The sequence below is a fragment of the Nematostella vectensis genome, chromosome 9 (genome assembly GCF_932526225.1).
Source record: "Nematostella vectensis chromosome 9, jaNemVect1.1, whole genome shotgun sequence".
Lineage (NCBI taxonomy): Eukaryota > Metazoa > Cnidaria > Anthozoa > Actiniaria > Edwardsiidae > Nematostella > Nematostella vectensis.
In genome coordinates, this window is record NC_064042.1 from 854,712 (window position 1) to 875,159 (window position 20,448).

The 20,448-nt window shown below is 41.9% G+C and overlaps 2 protein-coding genes across 3 annotated transcripts; one reads left to right on the plus strand and one right to left on the minus strand.

The window, feature by feature from the left end:
* Positions 1–256: 256 nt before the first annotated feature.
* On the plus strand, positions 257–13,019 carry LOC5503862 (26S proteasome non-ATPase regulatory subunit 1). Its single transcript, XM_048732594.1, has 26 exons — positions 257–407; positions 747–790; positions 1,119–1,192; positions 1,325–1,388; positions 1,591–1,696; positions 2,040–2,179; positions 2,253–2,315; positions 2,449–2,526; positions 2,971–3,036; positions 3,208–3,276; positions 3,616–3,779; positions 4,358–4,427; positions 5,013–5,239; positions 5,745–5,823; positions 6,139–6,561; positions 7,950–8,105; positions 8,330–8,566; positions 8,893–9,055; positions 9,291–9,460; positions 9,977–10,069; positions 10,485–10,568; positions 10,764–10,796; positions 10,948–11,115; positions 11,354–11,404; positions 12,496–12,571; positions 12,686–13,019. Exons 1-26 carry the CDS (start codon positions 383–385, stop codon positions 12,769–12,771), a joined length of 3,009 nt encoding a protein of 1,002 aa, XP_048588551.1. The 5' UTR covers positions 257–382; the 3' UTR covers positions 12,772–13,019.
* Positions 13,020–13,200: 181 nt separating this feature from the next.
* Positions 13,201–20,166, minus strand: LOC116611664 (chordin-like protein 1). Of its 2 annotated transcripts, XM_048732595.1 has the most exons (14): positions 19,913–20,166; positions 18,682–18,767; positions 18,405–18,526; positions 18,073–18,166; positions 17,634–17,776; positions 17,352–17,445; positions 17,052–17,081; positions 16,827–16,868; positions 16,251–16,345; positions 15,986–16,061; positions 15,380–15,549; positions 14,626–14,722; positions 14,190–14,501; positions 13,201–13,697 (listed from the first exon to the last, which is right to left on the minus strand). In XM_048732595.1, the coding sequence occupies exons 1-14, from the start codon at positions 19,921–19,923 to the stop codon at positions 13,549–13,551; spliced, it is 1,521 nt and encodes a 506-aa protein (XP_048588552.1). In that variant the 5' UTR covers positions 19,924–20,166; the 3' UTR covers positions 13,201–13,548. The 2 variants fall into 2 exon arrangements, with proteins under 2 accessions (XP_048588552.1, XP_032227977.1); XM_032372086.2 differs by lacking the exon at positions 16,827–16,868 and having other exon boundaries at positions 19,913–20,148.
* Between the last annotated feature and the right edge of the window lie 282 nt (positions 20,167–20,448).

A 20,448-nucleotide genomic window follows, 5' to 3' on the forward strand; every position in this document is an offset into this window, starting at 1 on the left:
TCTACTGCGATAATAGAGGGAGAGTTGAACCTCGGTAACTCGAGGGGGGTGCTCCACGCGAATGACAAGATCTTTTGGAGGCCTTTTTTTAAAGAATGACCCCATGCGCCTCAAAAGTGCAAGGTTCATTACAAACCCAAGTTGGTGTGTCTTCATATGAAAAACAAATAGGTTTTAGCTTATAGCCGAAAATGGTCAGTTTATCATGTGACGGGGGCCCTGTGTTGTTAGCGATGAGGCCTGGTGGCGCATGACAGCGAAAGGCCAGGCTACGTAGCTACTCCCGGCTTTGAAGAAAAAAGGACAAGATTTCTGTCCATGAGGGTGTGAATTTTCCACTTTAAACCCCTTTATACTATCCTAGAGCCAGTATTACCCAACTATGAAGATGAGTCTAACATCAGCAGGTACGATGATAGGGATTTTTAAGGGTTGTTTGACATGGTTTCCTGAATTTTATCCATCGTGACTAAGCAATATCTTACGGGACAAAACGTCAGAAATTCTTGTCTATCTTTGTGATTGTGGTTATGGAAAAACAACTTTTCCCTAAAAGATATTCAGTTATGATCCCGCATCTACAAATGTATTACTTTGTTAAGCTATTCTCTGTGGATATATCGTTTCCTATGTAAAATATGTATGGAATAGTTGTACAATAGGTTTTCATCTCCAAACGAAGTTCTATGAAGAATTATTGTCTTTTCGTTCGTTTCGTTGACTAACTGTGCGTTTTTGTTATTTAGCTGGGATACTGGCTTTACTGGATGAGTCTGAATCAGATCTCAAGGTATGTTTATATCATTTATGTCATTATGTTGGATTATTATTACACAGTTTATGTCTTATTTCACTTGGAGTATTAGTGTCACAGTTTAATTTTTTTCTGAAAAATGGAGAACCACATTCGATTGCTATGTAACAATGTTAAGAAGTCATCCCGATCTATGCCAAGCGTCATAATAGAATCTTCACAGTAGCTATCATGAATCAAGGTCATAAAGCAGAATGTCAGAAATGATATAAAATCTAAAAAGATGTAGAGAAACGACTATGTTGTTGAGATGTGAGATCATCTTTTGAATTACTCATATAATGGTTTCCTTTCTTTTTTTCAGGTTTTTGCACTTAGTAAACTTAACAGCATAGTGGATGATTTCTGGGCTGAGATTTCAGAATCTGTGGACAAAATGTAAGAACAAATACAGATTATACATGCTTTTTATAATTCATTGTGCATTGTTCATTGCCTTATTCATAGACAGATAAAGATTTATCTGTGTTCTTGAAACAATGCCATGATGTGTTTTTTCTTGTTTTTTAGTGAAGTACTTTATGAAGATGAATCATTCAAACACAGACAGCTCTCGGCACTTGTTGCTTCCAAGGTAATCTCCTATACACTGGTTCTAGTTTTCAAACATTGCTTTGCTGATATTCAAAGCCAGGTTAGATAATTTGCTCAGCAAATGATCTAAAATTTCCCTAAATACTAACAGCATAATTCTAGTACTCCTGTCCTTTTTTGCATGTTGTACTGAATGTCTTTTTTTTCAGTAGTGAGTAGTAAGAATTGTTTTTTTTTTGTAGGTGTACTATCATCTGGGCGCATTTGAAGACTCTCTCACATACGCACTTGGTGCAGGTGACCTCTTTGATGTCAATGGCCACTCCGAATATGTAGAAACTACTATTGGTAAGTTAACAACAAAGGAAACCAGAAAGACATTTACAGCACAAAATGATAATGTTGTAAGTACCCAATGTACTGTAGAAGGCAGTTCTAAAATTGCATTTTTTTCATAACAAAAATGAATACTTGAAAATGTGGATGAATCATGTGATTAGTTTAAGTATCATCTTGACTCTCACAAATAATTAATGAAATAGGCAGTGGTCAGCCTTAAGGCTACCATTTTATATTTGCCATCCACCATTTGCACTGACATGGCTACTTGAAAGATGTATATAGTTGTCCACAGTTTTCCTGCCTTTTTGTACCTTTCTGAACTTAATGCAATTCCTATTCCTTATCTTAGCTAAATGCATAGACCACTACACCATGCAGCGACAGAAACAGGCAGATAATTCAGATGAGAAAATCAATATTGATGCAAGACTAGAGGCTATTGTCAATAGGATGTTCAGACGATGCTTTGACGACTGCAAATATAAACAGGTACTGAATACCAGTTGGTAAAAGAGACATAGATTCTATGTACTGACAATTGAATGGTTTTTATGCTGATTAGGCTGTAGGAATTGCTATAGAGACAAGACGGCTGGATATATTCAAACAAGCTATACTCAAATCTGTAAGTAACATAATGTATCTGATGTTCTTGAATCTTGAATCTGTTGCAATCACACATTTTTAATAGGAATTCCTTGTCCTCCTGACCAACCAATAATAGTGGTTTAAGAAATTTATATCCATTTTTTTCACAGGATGACATTCCTTTCATGCTGCAGTACAGCCTCAAGGTCTGCATGTCTTTAGTACAAAGCAGACAGTTCAGGAATCAGGTATTTGTCATCTACTGTATGCACAGGTTTCAACAATTACATGTAGCAGTCAGGTGGTGAAAATGTGTGTAAATGCAACCAAGTGCAGAGAGACTTAAAGTGACTTGTTAAACACCTGCACAGGATTTGCTAGGGCGGGTGCACAGCCATGGTGCCATATAGAAGTAGGGAAATATTGGATGATCCTTCAATAAGAAACGATCCACTTCATGGTGTCTAAGGGGGTTCCTGTGGACTTGTTTGTTTCACGTGCCTGTATGTATGTGCCGCCCAGTGTTTGCATGCAGTATGGTTTATTTATTTTTTGCTCAGCATTTTATGGTTTGTTGTTTTATTGTTTAGGTAGATGAAGTGCAAACCATATTGATGTAAATTGTTTCTAGCCTTTCCTATCTAGTCCTTCCTTGTTAACTGGAATGTCTTATGTGTCATATTCTTTTCCAGATACTCAAAGTGCTAGTGGAGCTCTATCTGCACCTGGCCACACCTGACTATATAAGTGTATGCCAGGTACGTATGACTTGCCAGGAATAAACCTACGTAAATGTACTGAGTTCATGATGTATGAAACTCATGTAACAAAATACGTTTTTGTTGGGATGTCTGCTCACAGAGCATCAGTAATATGTTTTTGGTTGTTGTTGTTTGTTTTTACTTACCTTCTTTGTTGTTTGCTTTTAGTGTTTTATTTTCCTGGATTACCCTCAAGGTGTAGCGGACATTCTTGAAAAGCTAGTCAAGGATAATGAGGTGAACATGACTTTACGCTTACAGTACATCTTATGATGTGCCGCACACTACCATGGGCACTAATTCAAAGCTTTTACAAAGTTAGCCAATTACACCAGCTTCTGAAAATCACAGCTATTTGCTGACACAAACTTGATAACTAGGATTCTTTTGTGCTTTAATGTGCACTCAAGTATATCTAGTATACTTAATTTCGTGTCATACAGTGTTTTTTAATTGGCCCAGATAACTACAACCAGTTACATGAATATTAGTTTTCCTCCTATGGTCACGCTTGCATGGTTCTACTGGACAATGTGATTAATACAGTATTTTTTATGTCCTTATTGCCGTCCACAGAAGGATCAGACCCTGATGGCATACCAGATAGCCTTTGACCTTTATGAGAATGCCACACAACAGTTCCTGTCAGTTGTCATAGCAGCCTTACAAGCAACAGTGCCTTTCAGCTCAAGCTCATCTGCTGAGACTAAGACTGAGAAGAATGACACAGAGAAAAATGGGTGAGTTGACAGTTGTGATGAGCTAGTGTAGTACATGGTGATGGTGCCGATTATGATAGTAGGGATTGGCGTGATGATTTTGATAGTAGTGATGATTTAAAAGGTGATGATGATGATTATGATGGTTATGAAGATGTAGTGATGATCTAAAGCAGATGATGATAATGATTATTATAATAATTATTATTATTTTGAGTGATGATCTAAAGCGGATGATAAGATTATGATAACAAAGATGGTGGTGATAATCATGGTATTAGTGATGATCTATAGATAATGGAAATGGTTGGGATGATAGTGATGGCGGTAATGATGGTGATGGCGGTAATGATGGTGATGGCGGTAATGATGGTGATGGCGGTAATGATGGTTATGGCGGTAATGATGGTGATGGTGGTCATAATGGTGATGGTGGTAATGATGGTGATGTTGATGGTGGTCATGGTGGTGGTGGTGACTATTATGATGATTGATAGCCATGGTGATAGCGATGATGTTAAGATATTTAGGTAATAATAGCAAATGGTTCATTTAAATATTATATCACAGTATATTGATTATTGTGTTTTGATTATTAGGGATGTGGCCATGGATACAGACGAGGAAAAGAATACTGCGGTGGAGAAACCAAAGCATGAGGCTCAACTTGTAAGCAGTATTTACTATTATACGTACATCTTTTCCTTGTAGCTGACTGGATTTGTTTGACTAAAATAAAGTATAGATTTTAAAAAATGTCAGTAAGTAGAGATGTGGTCAGTACAAAAGTGGAAATGAAGTCACCTTGCTAGGTATTACAGGAAAACCATGCAAATGTGCACTGTGCAGAACCAGTGTACTCTTGAAACAACAAGTTCAGATAGTGGCTGTGCTGTACAGTAGGTCTGTTGCAGTTCTGGACTGATTTTTTGAGAGATTAACTCTAATAATGAGTACAGTATTCCTCTAAAATTTGACAAACAGGAATTTTAACTAATAATTTTTGTGTCATCTGTTCAAACAACGTAAAAATAGTATCCCTACCACGACACTTTGCAAAAACTTCAAATTCTTAAAAAGCTGCATTTGATATTTTGCCTTTTATTATTACTCAAGTACTTACAGAAAGGAATCCTCTGCCTTATTTGATGTAAAATGGGCTTATTTGGATCATTTTTCATCATGTTCTACCTGACCTCAGTATAAGGTTGATTCTTTATTCTGCTATTAGACAATTGTACTCTACACCAACAGAGTGAGAGTGACAAGGCACTACAAGACAAAGTCTCAAAACTGGCTGCTATACTGCGCGGCGACACCTCCATCGCCCTGCACCTTGAGTTTCTCATCAGAAATAACCATGCAGACTTACTGATCCTGAAGAACACCAAGGACTCCGCTAGAAACTCTGTCTGTCACACTGCTACCGTTATCGCCAACTCTTACATGCACTGTGGGACAACAAGTGACACATTTTTAAGGTCAGTAAAGCACTTATTGTTATTTTTTTAAGGTCAGTAAAGCACTTATTGTTATTATTTTAAGGTCAGTAAAGCACTTATTGTTATTATTTTAAGGTCAGTAAAGCACTTATTGTGCATGCATCTCAAAAAGGTTTATTTGATATAGTTTTTAGTAAAAAGTGGAACATAAAAGGTAAACATACAGTATTGAGTCACAGTAGCAGGAAGTTCAAATTACTGTATCTTGAGTAAAAATAACTAAAAATTGGTCTCTCTAATTATTGGGGAATTTGAGGTATTGGGGTTCCTCTGTATTAAATATTTCGACCACTTGTACCACAGGTTGGGTGATAAATCTTTGAAGAATTGATGGTGATAAATCTTTGAAGAATTGATGCTTGGATGCTTTAATCTCCGGTCCATATTTGCAGAGCTTTCGTTGTACAGTAGCTTCACCAGTAGCCTATACTCTAAAATGACTGAATTCTGCTAGACTTTGCTGACCTTGAGTTTTTTTATGTAGAAATAACCTGGAGTGGCTTGCAAGGGCAACTAACTGGGCCAAATTCACAGCAACAGCCAGTCTTGGTGTCATTCATAAGGTGAGATTATCCCTATTAAATCATATGTCAAAAGAACTTCAGTAAATTATGAGGTAGCACATGTACCTCTTTATATTTCAGTACATAACTTAGTGATATGCCTTTTGCAGTTGCAGCTGTAGAATCATTTGACTGTCCTGGAGAGCAGGTTTTTCTCAATAGTATATTTTCTATAAATTACTTGCCCCTTGCAATTTTCCATTGCAAACCAAAATTTTGGCTCATTTGCTGCTTGCAAAACTGACAAGCATGTTAACACCTACATGAAAATATAGCACCTTTTCAGTATAACACCTCTGTGCTGTATTTCCACAGGGACATGAGCAAGATGCTCTAAAGCTGATGTCCTCCTACCTCCCCAAGGATGGGACAGGTGGTAGTGCCTACCAGGAGGGCGGCGGCTTATACGCCCTGGGCCTCATCCACGTCAACCACGGTGGCAACATCACAGAGTACCTTCTTCAGCAGCTAAAGGAGGCTACGACAGACATGGTGCGGCATGGTGGCTGCCTGGGCCTCGGATTGGCCTCCATGGGCACAGCAAAGCAAGATGTGTATGAGCAGCTCAAGTTTAATCTGTACCAGGATGATGCCATCACGGGCGAGGCAGCAGGGCTGGCCATGGGTTTGGTTATGCTTGGCTCCAAGTCTGCGGCGGCAATCGAGGACATGGTGGGATATGCGCAGGAGACACAACACGAGAAGATACTCAGAGGGCTGGCATTAGGCATCTCATTGGTTAGCATCCAATATTTTGTGTGTATTGTACAGTGGAATCTTGATATTACAATACTCTTGATCCATTTAAACATCTTGATTTCTGGTCTTACCATCCATTATATGGGAGATTATGATTAGGTATGATTTTCTGATATGACAATGTTTTATTTATTAATCAATATGTATATGTATGTAATATGTGCATGTATTGATAGTGTGCTAAGTGTACTCTAGTGTACTGAAAGGGTTTTGCTACTTCAGGTCATATTTGTGCATGTATTGATAGTGTACTAAGTATACTAGTGTACTGAAAGGGTTTTGCTACTTCAGGTCATATATGTGCATGTATTGATAGTGTACTAAGTATACTAGTGTACTGAAAGGGTTTTGCTACTTCAGGTCATATATGTGCATGTATTGATAGTGTACTAAGTATACTAGTGTACTAAAAGGGTTTTGCTACTTTAGGTCATATATGTGCATGTATTGATAGTTTACCAAGTGTACTAGTGTACTGAAAGGGTTTTGCTACTTCAGGTCATATATGTGCATGTATTGATAGTGTACTAAGTGTACTAGTGTACTGAAAGGGTTTTGCTACTTCAGGTCATATATGTGCATGTATTGATAGTGTACTAAGTATACTAGTGTACTGAAAGGGTTTTGCTACTTCAGGTCATATATGTGCATGTATTGATAGTGTGCTAAGTGTACTAGTGTACTGAAAGGGTTTTGCTACTTCAGGTCATATATGTGCATGTATTGATAGTGTACTAAGTATACTAGTGTACTGAAAGGGTTTGCTACTTCAGGTCATATATGTGCATGTATTGATAGTGTGCTAAGTATACTAGTGTACTGAAAGGGTTTTGCTACTTCAGGTCATATATGTGCATGTATTGATAGTGTGCTAAGTGTACTAGTGTACTGAAAGGGTTTTGCTACTTCAGGTCATATTTGTGCATGTATTGATAGTGTACTAAGTATACTAGTGTACTGAAAGGGTTTTGCTACTTCAGGTCATATATGTGCATGTATTGATAGTGTACTAAGTATACTAGTGTACTGAAAGGGTTTTGCTACTTCAGGTCATATATGTGCATGTATTGATAGTGTACTAAGTATACTAGTGTACTGAAAGGGTTTTGCTACTTCAGGTCATATATGTGCATGTATTGATAGTGTACTAAGTATACTAGTGTACTGAAAGGGTTTTGCTACTTCAGGTCATATATGTGCATGTATTGATAGTTTACCAAGTGTACTAGTTGTTTATCTAAAGTGAAAGATACGAATGATTATAAAAGGCTCTGCCTATTTCAGGTCATGAATGTATTATTATACTGATAGTGTACCTATAATGGAATACGAATGTGTGGATATTGAAAAGGTTTTGCCTATTTTAGGTCATGTATGCCCGCATGGAAGAGGCAGATGCACTTATTGAGAGCCTGTCACGTGACAAGGATTCCAACCTGAGGCGTAGTGCCATGTACACAGTAGCTATGGCGTACTGTGGAACAGGAAACAACAAGGCTATCAAGCGGCTACTACATGTCGCAGTGAGTGGTTTACTTAATACTACAAGCGATAGTAAGATATCTGAATTCAGCAAAAACTAGAGCTGTATTACTTCTGACTGATATCTTGGTTCACTTGCTACATGTACAGTATGTACTGTATGTCAGCCCCATTGCTAGTCTCAAACACAGTAGCCATTCCATTTTATTGATCCTCTTCTACAGGCTGTGTTTACGGCTAACCTTTGATTTCTCTTGATTGACAGGTCAGCGATGTCAGTGATGATGTCAGACGTGCAGCGGTGACAGCGCTTGGTTTTATTCTGTTCCGTACCCCTGAGCAGTGTCCAAGTGTTGTCTCATTACTCTCTGAGAGCTACAACCCACACGTGCGTTATGGGGCCGCCCTGGCACTGGGAATCGCATGCGCAGGGACAGGGTTGAAGGAAGCAATCAACCTGCTAGAGCCCATGACCAATGACCCTGTTAACTACGTCAGACAGGTACAGTACTAACACAACAGGCCTTAAGGTCTTTTGGTCAAGCTTGCATGACACAGTTGTTTTGTTGTGTTTTGAATTATCGACACCCCCATTATTTCAAAAAATGTACACTGTCTTCCTTGTTTGGTGGACAGCTTTGGCCACATTTTTATCCCTTATTGCTTTGAGCTTGAAGACCTTGTGTTTTGGATTCCTGTCTTCTCTTCCTACTAACTGTCTTTTCAGGGTAGACCACAGATCATAATGACATGTTTCTAGTAGCCTGTAGTGAACAGGATTTGAAATCTAAAACCCTTTATTTAACCCTGACCCGATTTGTTTTGCAGGGCGCCCTGGTGGCTAGTGCACTCATCCTGATCCAGCAGACGGAGCACACCTGCTCCAAGGTAGCCAAGTTCCGCGAGATATACGCCAAAGTCATCTCAGACAAACACGAAGACGTCATGGCCAAGTTTGGCGCCACTCTTGCACAGGGCATTATTGACGCAGGTGGGGAATCCAACTGTCTCTCACGTAAAACCATGTCGCTCCAGTCACGTGCTTGCGTTGATAATGTATCGCTTGTTTCAGGTGGTCTTAGCGTGACCGTGTTGCTTCAGTCACGTGCCGGTCACATGCTTGTGTTGATAATGTATCGCTTGTTTCAGGTGGTCGTAACGTGACAGTGTCGCTCCAGTCACGTGCCGGTCACATGCTTGTGTTGATAATGTATCGCTTGTTTCAGGTGGTCGTAACGTGACAGTGTCGCTCCAGTCACGTGCCGGTCACATGCACATGGCCAGTGTGGTGGGACTTCTCGTGTTCACTCATTACTGGTTCTGGTTCCCACTTGCTCACTTCCTCTCCCTCGCGTTCACACCCACATCCATCATTGGACTCAACTCGGACCTGAAGGTATGAGGACCATGTGGATGATTGTGTTGCCTGCTGATTTCCTAGGGTCTGTTTTATTAATACAATATGTAAACACCTTCTAAACAAATAAAATTGTTTAGCGAGTGAGCTGAGCCCAGCCTAGCATGTATGATCTACTATATGAAAACCCACTTGTAAGAACCTAGTTCTCCTGTAAGTCTGACAAAATGGTTGTGGGAACATTTGGGTACTTCCTAACAATTGAGTCAAATTAGGTATTGGATTTGTTTTACAGGCCTTGACTCACAACAGCTATTTTGCAATTGCGGTCAATATTCATGTATGTCCGTTATACTGTATCTGTAATTTTATATGTCAAGCCCTACATTTTCGTTTCATTTTGCCGTGATTGAATCTTATAATAACATTTTGATTTTTCGAGCTAAGGAATCTTATTATCCTTATTGTATAGCTCTTTAAGAACTAGGTTTTTACACTGGTTTATTAATTCATCACATAGATCACACATAGTTAATGTATTTTCTTGTTTTTCAGATGCCCAAGATGCAGTTCAGATCTAACGCCAAGCCATCTGTATACGCCTACCCAGAGCCTCTCAAACCCCCCAAGAAGGAGGAGAAGGAGAAGGTATGTACAGTCACACTGGTCATTGCGCAATTTAACAGTATAGCCAGTCACACTGGTCATTGCGCAATTTAACAGTATAGCCAGTCACACTGGTCATTACGCAATTTAACAGTATAGCCAGTCACACTGGTCATTGCGCAATTTAACAGTATAGCCAGTCACACTGGTCATTGCGCAATTTAACAGTATAGCCAGTCACACTGATCACTACATCTCGTTTGTACAGGTCACTTTCTATGGCTTATTTGTGCGTTTAAAGCAACGTGAATTGATCGTCTGCTTTGTACAGGCCACTTTCTATGGCTTATTTGTGCGTTATTAGCAACGTGAATTGATTGTCTGCTTTATACAGGTCACTTTCAATGGCTTATTTGTGCGTTTATAGCAACGTGAGCTGATCGTCTGCTTTATACAGGTCACCACCGCCATCCTATCAGTCACGGCCAAGGCCAAGGCACGCGCCAAGAAGCAAGAGTCCACAGAAGAGAAGATGGATGTGGTAAGAATAGCTAAACGCTGACAGTATACTCGCTCCTCGTGACCAGACCAAGTGTGAGGTAGCCCCGTATGTGTGAAATGCATGTCCTTCTACTTCTTTTGGGTGTTTATTCCTCGTCTCCTTGGCATTAGCCTGCTACCTGGCTCCCAGTGGGTTTATCCCTTTTTTGTTTTTGACATTTGACTCTTTCTCCAGGAGCAGGAAGTTACTAAGACCGAGACATCAAAGGTGAGATTACTTTTTTGCGAAAATTACTTGCTCGTCCTTCTCGCAAGGCAACACTAGGGTAGAAAAAAAAACATTAATGCGTCGCCAAACAAGAGGCACAGTTTGTGTATAGGGATCGCTCGCATGCTAAAAAACAAATTTTATTATGTAGGAAAAAGATGGCAAAGGAGGCGAGAAAGCGAAGGAGAGCGAGAAAGAAGAAGACGTTGCCACTGAGAAGAGCGAGCAGGAAAAGAACGAGAAAGTCGAGAGCGACAAGCCTGAACCCGAGCCAGACTTCCAGATGCTGGAAAACCCCGCGCGGGTACTGCCGCTACAGGTACCGTTCAGTAACCAACCCTGCTTTCACATAGGCGTAAAGTGCGCCACTTCAACCATATGTTTGTTTTCCCCTGATTGCTCCACACCTACGCCGAGCACCCAGTTATTCTACAGCTTGTCTGTCGTTTTCAGGCATAAACCTTTATTTCCAATCAAGATTTATAATTTCAATTTTCCATCGTTGTGAATAATGGTGATTTGTCAGCATGGAATACTACCTTGTGCCTCATCCACAGCTGAAAGTCATCTCGCTCCCTGACGACAATCGCTACCAACCACTCAAATCGGTACGTCTTGATTCCGTTGAAGGCATTAGGGGCGTTAAGCAACGATGGCCAGTACACAGTGTTATTAGTGTGAGAAATGTTATCAAAACATGTGAATGTGCGTGCCTTATCCGACTTTTCTAAATAGAGCGTGAAGTTGTCTCTCCTTAGCCGTGTGCTTCGTATCCCTCTTGCTCTAATCTGAGCGTGTGATGGCGCTCCGTTGTTGGTTGTACTCATCTAAGCGTGTTGTGCGTTCCTCGTCTTGTCTTGATCTGAGCCTGTAAATGTTCCGTGTTGTTCTTACATGAGCGTGTGATTGTGCCGTGTTGTTCTCATATTAGCGTGTGATTGTACCGTGTTATTCTCATTTGAGTGTGTGATTTTGCCGTGTTGTTATCATATTAGCGTGTGATTGTACCGTGTTATTCTCATTTGAGCGTGTAATGGTGCCGTGTTGTTCTCATATCAGCGTGTGATTGTGCCGTGTTGTTCTCGTACGAGCGTGTAGTGTAATTGTACCATGTTATTCTGATTTGAGCGTGTAATTGTCCTGTGTTATTCACATTTGAGCGTGTAATTGTGCTGTGTTATTCACATTTGAACGTGTAATGTGCAGTGTTGTTCTCATATCAGCGTGTAATTGTGCCGTGTTCTCATATGAGCGTGTAATTGTACCGTGTTATTCTCATTTGAGCGTGCAATTGTACCGTGTTGTTCTCATTCGAGCGTGTAATTGTGCTGTGCTATTCTCATATCGGCGTGTAATTGTGCCGTGCTGTTCTCATATGAGCGTGTAATTGTACCGTGTTATTCTCATTTGAGCGTGTAATTGTACCGTGTTAGTACTCGGGCTACCTGTGGTAGCACGAGTCTAGGTTTACCTTTCCTATAAGTCTATCTATCCATGTCGAAAACGTGTAAGCCTGCGATGCTCAGAGGTCTGCGGTACTCTGCCTGAAAGCGAGGCGGCTTTTGGGGAAGACTCATTCTCATTTGAGCGTGTAATTGTGCCGTCTTGTTCTCATATCAGCGTGTAATTGTACCGTGTTATTCTCATCCGAGCGTGTAATTGTGCCGTGTTGTTCTCACCTGAGCGTGTATTTTTAAAGTGTAATATCGGCGGTATCATCATGATGACTGACTCGAAGTCAGACGAGCCCGAGGATCTGATTGAACCACTTCCAGGTAAGCCCCCCAAACACATCTGAACATTTGCGATACTCCAACAGCTTCTTTCAGTGCAACCTTGGAATCGAATAGAGATATAAGCCAAACTGACGTTAATCATTTTGTATTCAGCATCGTCGACGGTTGGCATCGGCGCAGAGGAGGAAGAAGACGAACCCGAACCACCGGAACCGTTCGAATACGTGGATGAGGACTAAACACATCCCCACCCCACCCCTGTAGGGACATACACAGAATCGCGCGCGCGGTGCCCACCTCGCGTGTCATCAGATACTCCCCTCGCGTGTCATCCGATGTGTTTTGTGATAAATTATAGAGCAGTATCGTGGATTCTGTGGTAGCGCCGTTGCGTCGCGCCTGGACGTGGTACACCAGTGGTTGTAGTCAGCGTTCTATGTTTACATTTGCAGATTGTACCACCACATAATAAAACAATGATAAATTACCGGATGTGTGTGTACTATAGGGGACAGGGCCTTTTATAGACGCAAACGCTTACGGCGACTGCTTATTGTCTCGGCTTTCCGAGGAAGAATGAGAGCCGGCTAAATGGACGCAGGAGGCCACGATGTATACGTAAAATTATAAAATACACACATTAGAATTCAATACAACCAAAACCTTGATCACAGGAATAAATTTTGTAATCTGTGAAATACAAATATCTCAACTAGGATAAATACTACTTTAAACACATAATTTAAGAATGACACTTTTTCGTGAATAATCTACATGAAAGTACAGCCAATACCAATAGTTTTTACTTGCACCACTGTTGCTAGGATACTGACAACTACAAAAGACGCGAGACAGGCTTGTACTCTATCTACATTCGGAGTCCCAAACTCTCAGCTTTTCGGTGCGTGTGAGCTAAGCTATGACAAGCCCCATTCACCACAGTTTGTCTTTCAGCAACACTCTTTAGGTCAATAGTCTTTCTGCAACACTCTTTGAGTCCATAAATTGCTTGGCCATCAGAGACCCTCTTTGAGCGCCGTGAGAGTGACTGGGGGCCGACACGACCTACTGCGCTTGCCTAGTACATCCATGAGCTGGCGCACGCGCAGGTGGCAGTTGAGGACGCACTTAGCTTGCTCTTTCTCCTTGATCTTCTTCCGTCGCCCTGGAAAAATAGAAACAGAGATATGAGCATTTTTTACCGTCCAATCATCATTATGATCCCTATTCCGTGATCGGCGTGTCCAGAAAAAGGGTGGTAATTCCCAAATAGAAAGTCACTCATTGGTCAATAGCTCATTAATACTATATCGAGCACACACCGACAACCAGTAAAAAGGCGTATCCCTCCCGTAGTGGGGAATTTCACCTAGTCATGATTTCACCTGCACATGAGCAGGTTAAGATCCGGACGCCTCATACCCCCTCCACACACACCTGCCATCATCGCCGTCGTCAAATTTATAAGCGACATCGTCATTACCACAAAAAACATCATCGTCCCTTGCCGAATTCTCAAGGATTCGGGAAGGGACGGATGGATCCGGGTTTGTTCGATTGAGAGGTGGCGCCCTCTACATCTCATACATTTTTTTTCTAAAATTTCAGTCTGAAGGGGTCCTCCAGGCATCCCTGGAGCTGCCACTGACTTCCTTACCTTCTCGTAACACTCCGATAGGTCTCTGACTTTTTCTTGCCTCGCTCTCGTTCACCCATTTTTCGAACCTTGTTCTGTCCATCACATCGATCACCACACTCAAGTGTGTGCGATTACCCGCCAGCAGGTGCAGCTCCACCCTCGGGGAAATAGGCGCGATTTCTTCCAAAGCAAACTGACCGCTCGCTTGATTTGGATCTGAATTTGGCTCGAGCGTCGATGTGAAATTGTACACAAGCCACCTCGTCTTCCCTAATCCGCAAAGTCTTCGCCTCCTCCCCAACCGAACAGACTGGACCCTGTTTGCCATTCCTGGCGATATGTAAAACAGGAAAATTGTACAAATCAACCTACACTGCTGCGTAATATAAGTGGGGGTATCAATTTTTGCTATCGAGTATTTTTTCGAAGCGGAATAAAATGAAACTATTCTCACCTCTGCAAACTTTGCAACATTTTCCCGGGATGTTGACGGGGTCTTGGCACGAATAGGACTTGGGACAGATGATCTTTTCGCAGCGGACTTCCGAGTTCTACACACAATACTTGTAAGTAAATCTTGCAAGAATTGGTTGAGGATTACACTTTTCATGTGATACCACTACTAAAATAAGATTCATTCAGGAACAAGTTTACACCACTCCTCCATATATCGCTATATAAATCAGGAGCGGATATAGCATTTCGCTAACGGGGAGGTTTGGCTCAGTGTCAAAGGGGGTAGGGGGTAATATTTTGGTTACATATGGCTTTCGTGGCAGCCCAAAAAGGGGGGGGGGTTAAACCCACTAGACCCCCCTAAATTCACTACACAGTATTTTCTATGTATTTACATTTCATTCTATTTATACCAAGACTGAATCGCAAGTCATAATGAATGTAACTCATCCCGGCATCTTGTGAACGTGATGCAAAAGTCGTTACTAAATGAAACTTGTCCCGAACTGAAACTTTATCAAATACCAAAAGGTGGACATGCGACATTCGCTTTGGTCCCCCTCCCCCTTAGTATAGAAGTGTACAAATCGACGCATATTACTCGCAATCATTACAAATAACATTTAAGTTTTTTGCCATTTTTTTCTGCATATCCTGCTTGAAAAACGGATAATCCTGTATCTGAGCAAGTTCGAAAAATCGCAGATCGTGTGACGTGATGATAAAAATTACAAGTGCAAACAGGCCTTTACCAGACATGTGCACTCGAAGCAATTCGATGAGATGCCCGCGATGGTTGGTATCCAGCTTGAATTGTGACGTCGAACCCCGTGACCGCTGAAGTAACAATCAGGAAACTCGGCCAGGGGAGGGGTGGGGGGAAGGGTCGCAAGGGCCGGCGTCTGTTTTGATATAGTTGGCGCTGAATAATGAGAAAAAAAAAAAAGACTGTCAAGCAAATTGTTGTTATAAAGACAAGGCGAGGTGGAGCCTCAGTCACTTTATATTTTCTGGGGAGCAGACGACATTTTCTGCCATGCGTCCTTTTACCAATGCGACTCTACTGGGGCGGCAGTTGGTACCTTCCCCCCCCCCCCCCCCCCCCCGTTCCCCCGCTTACTAAGGCCCTGTGAAGATGGTTACTAAGGCCCTGTGAAGATGGTTACTAAGGCCCTGTGAAGATGGTTACTAAGGCCCTGTGAAGATGGTTACTAAGGCCCTGTGAAGATGGCTACTAAGGCCCTGTGAAGATGGCTACTAAGGCCCTGTGAAGATGGTTACTAAGGCCCTGTGAAGATGTTTATGATGGGGATATTATTATGATGCTAAAGATGATGATTGGGAAGTGTTTCTCTCACCCGTGCATGTACAACATCGTGGATTACAGTTCGCCCCATCTTCGCATTTGACTTTGTCACAGCGGACAACAGAGTTCTGGAGAAAAATACGTCACGTTTGTAACGAATCCTACTCTCACTAGAACTACATGTTTTCAATAATTATTACATTGTTTCATTCAATCTGGAAAGATAAATCATGGTGAAGAAGTCTCGAAATAACGATGTAAAAACAAAGGTTTACATTTCATGTACGCGCCTGAGGTCGGAGGTATAAGTGCCATACCTTGCAGGTGCAGAGAATGCATTTAGTTCTGTAGGGCTGAAGCATTGGATGCCAAGTTTCGCCTTCCTTGTACCCCCGGCCGAGCGACGAACAGCCTGGTCACAAGAAAAATAATCAATATACGCACGACAAGCCGACGGCATGCCGAGAGGGCCGAGCGACGAACGGCCTGATCACAAAAAAAAAAAAATAATCATTATACGCACGACAAGCCGACGGCATGCCGAGAGGGCCGAGCGACGAACAGCCTGGTCATAAGAAAAACAGTCAACACACGCACGACAAGCCGACGGCATGCCGAAAGGGCCAAACGACGAACGGCCTGATCACAAAAAAAATAATCATTATACGCACGACAAGCCGACGGCATGCCGAGAGGGCCGAGCGACGAACAGCCTGGTCATAAGAAAAACAGTCAACACACGCACGACAAGCCGACGGCATGCCGAGAGGGCCGAGCGACGAACGGCCTGATCACAAAAAAAATAATCATTATACGCACGACAAGCCGACGGCATGCCGAGAGGGCCGAGCGACGAACGGCCTGGTCATAAGAAAAATTGTCAATACACGCACGACAAGCCGACGGCATGCCGAGAGGGCCGAGCGACGAACAGCCTGGTCATAAGAAAAACAGTCAACACACGCACGGAAATTCGATGTAAAATCGACTGTCCTATACAACGGGAGCATACTGATATACGTGCAACAGAAGCAATTTCATGGTCAACTGGGTACTGCACAAGGAGAGAGTCATCAGCAAGTGCACGAAGGACATGAATGATATCGGATGCTTCTTACCTGCTGTCTTTGGCTGAGCCATCGGTCGCTCTAGAACAGACAAGAGATAAAATACGTAATCCCTTGGGTGATGAACTCGAAGAAACGGTGGGGGATGGGGCGATGCAATGGTAGAGAGATGGCAATGGGGCAGCATAATAAAACTAATTATGAAATGGATGATGATGATGACGACGACGATGATGATGATGAAAATGATGATGACGATGACGACGATGATGATGATGAATGCCAAATATGATAATGACGTTGATGATGATGATAATGATGGCACTAATGACGATGAACGGCGACACTTACCTGGACAGACCGGACAGCAAGATGTCAGTGACGACACTGGGTTACTACACACAGGTTTTGGACATGTCCGGATTGCACACGATACGAATCCGTCCTACAAAATAAGTGAAAACTTTCAGTAGATTTCCCACTACTACACTAAATATACTCTACCTCCTGTGGTTAACCAAAATAATCCTCTTTCCAAAATAGGTGACAAATAATTCATGAAAAGAACGCTGGAGTATTTAAAATGGAAACCGTTTATGTGTGTCCCTCCGAGTTCCTCTCTTTGTCTCTTACCCAGCAGCTACATTCCGTGCACTGATTGGGGTCTAGGTCAGCGGCGTTGCTAGGGTCAACCTTCCAGACACTTCCGTGCGAATGTTCTCTGTTTTTCAAGGTGCAGGATCTGTCTGTTGAACGCTTGACCGGCCGCGATAATCCTAAAGCGTTTTATGAGCAAACAGGAAACAAGGATAGAGCGTAAATGGAAAATAAGAAGTCATGAAAATGTAACCAATCTTGGTGCACTTTGAAAGATACAGGCAACTTTCAGATAACGCGAACCAACACCTTTGTTATCAATTTCTTTTTAAAATAAAACCATCCATAAATAAAGTCCGATCTTTCAGATTCGTGATACTGATATTTGGTTTGAAAGCTTTAAATTAGCCGCTGGAACTAGATGCTTTACGTGACTCAAAAGGGAGTGTAAAATAGCGCCTTTTTTAAGCAATACCTGGGCAGGTTCTACAGCAGTCCCCTGGCTTGAGGTAGCCGCCCGGACAAGAGCCATATAAGTTGTTACATACCACCTTGGCAGCATTTCCTTCCTGAAACCAATAACGAGCCAGTAACATAGCCTCTATAACATACCCACTACTGAGGCCCAGAACCCAGAATGCAAAAGCACAAGAAAGCACTTGAACTCGATATATCTTCCCCACTGGGGAGGGGTAAAGGATGTTAGAGTCTCACTAGGGGGAGGAGGGAAGTACGTACCAGAATGCAAGGGTACTTGAATTTGCCAAATCATCCCCACAGGGGAGGGGTGAAGGGGAAAGTGCTTACCAGTTTGCAGGAGCACTTGATGCACTCGACATATCCGCATGGGATGAGGACTGGGTACCAGGACTGGGAGATGCTGTACTTCACTTTACCCGACATGCAGTGTGTGGCGGGAGGAATGGAAGCTAAGGGAATACGTAAAACGAGAGAGGTAAGGTGCATGCAAATTTGGAAACAAAATGAAGGATGCACAGACGGGTGGATGGGCCGGAACACGAATAGACGGACATAGGACAAACAAAGGGACAGAAAGACGGACGGACGATAGGAGACTACTTACGTTTTCTTGGCCTTCGTGGTGCGCCGAGTAAGAGTGGTTGAGACACACTGGTCAGCAGAAATATACAAAATATGTGCGCGAAGCATCTGCGCAGAGTAGATAGCAGGTTTAAGAGTTAATCGTTCCAAGGCATCTCCGCACGCAGGATAAGCATTAATGCATAGCAAAATTGTGTGATTATAGGAGTGTGATTGCGTGACGTTGTTTTTTGAAGTTGGATTATTTGGAAATATCTTTTAAAATATTACGTACTGTTAGAAAATTTTAAAAGCCGTCCGAGCAGTTTTAGGCCCCTACTGAAATGCACATTAAATGCATAGTTATTTTCGTCATAAAGAAATTATCAGACAAGGTTTTTTTCCGAACAGCTAGTACAAAGTACTATAGTAATCAAAGAAAACACTTGCTTTGTTTTGTCTTATTTAGAATACCACTTGCTACTACAATCAAAACACTGTATATAAGAGTAGCTAGTTCATGGACTGTCTAGGAACTACAGGAAAAGAAAGAGCTTGAAAAACATCGAGAGATGGGCTTGATATATCGTAAGGAAAGAAACCAGAGAATTTTAAATACATAAAACACTTTTGCCAGATGCACACGCCTAGGTATACCACTGTTTTGTGTTCAAGTGCGTTGTTGTTGACTTCGTGATGCGCGACAAAGAAGAAGAATGTAATGATGATGCGGACAACTAACGTGAAAAAGTGTGTTTAATAGTAAAACCATCATTATACCTAGTCCTTAAGAAAATCTGAGTGAAAAATAAAAAAGTAAGGGGTTCTATTTCAAGTTTGTACGCGACTTAGCGTTGGTAGCGAATATACAGGAATTCAAACTATATGGAACTATTCGTGACAAACGGTATTTGATGCGACCTGTGGAGGTGGAATTGCGGTTATTAGACCGTCCCTTCCCCCAAGGGGAGCGCTCCCGTGCTGGATTAAACTCTTCTAAATGCCCTTTCTGATACTGAAGAAACCAATTAGTTTCCCCAGGACCCCACGACACAAAGGAACTCTCATAGATCGGCCTTTTGCCAAGCAACGCTGCGATGTGTACGTGTATTGATCGCTCATGGCAATGCTGCTGTTTTAGGTTTAGCTTATCACGGATTTCGATCAGGCATTTTCCTTTGACACGTTTTTAGTTATGTAACCAAGTTTTAGTCTAGGATATTCAACTAACGGGCCAGTATATTCTCGCGAGCTTTGGGATATATTCTACTTACCTAAGAATCATGTTGAAATTCTAAAAAAAAACGCGTTTTTGGCCGCAAAATCTGCGTTTCGATGCGCCTTCACCCGACTACACAACTGCTCAGGAAAGAGCTGTGATTCTGTGGTCTTCTACTGTGTTCCTGTTTCCAAACCCTTGAAGCTCAGATGAGCATAATTGTTTGAGTGGCTTTGAGTAGGGCTTTTGGCTTATTGTAACGCACGAGGACGTTTGAGACAGTTGACCCCTCGGCAGGTCCAAGCGTGGGAGATCAGACCTCTTGCTACTAAGCTGCAGTGAGTCTCTGCCAGGGACCACAAGCGACTGAAATTAAATCTTATACACTATTGAATCTCACATCTTTCCTTAGTTTTTGTTTTGTTTATTTTCCCTTTAAAATAAAACATAGTCGGGATGCGGAAGAAAGAAAACGGAAAGAGTAAAGAAAAGCCCTGCTACTTAGAGAATTCAGTTCAAGAAGATTAATGGACGAAAAAGAATGCTAAAAGTTGTCAAACTCAGAGACGATTTGAATGAAATACGTTTTCA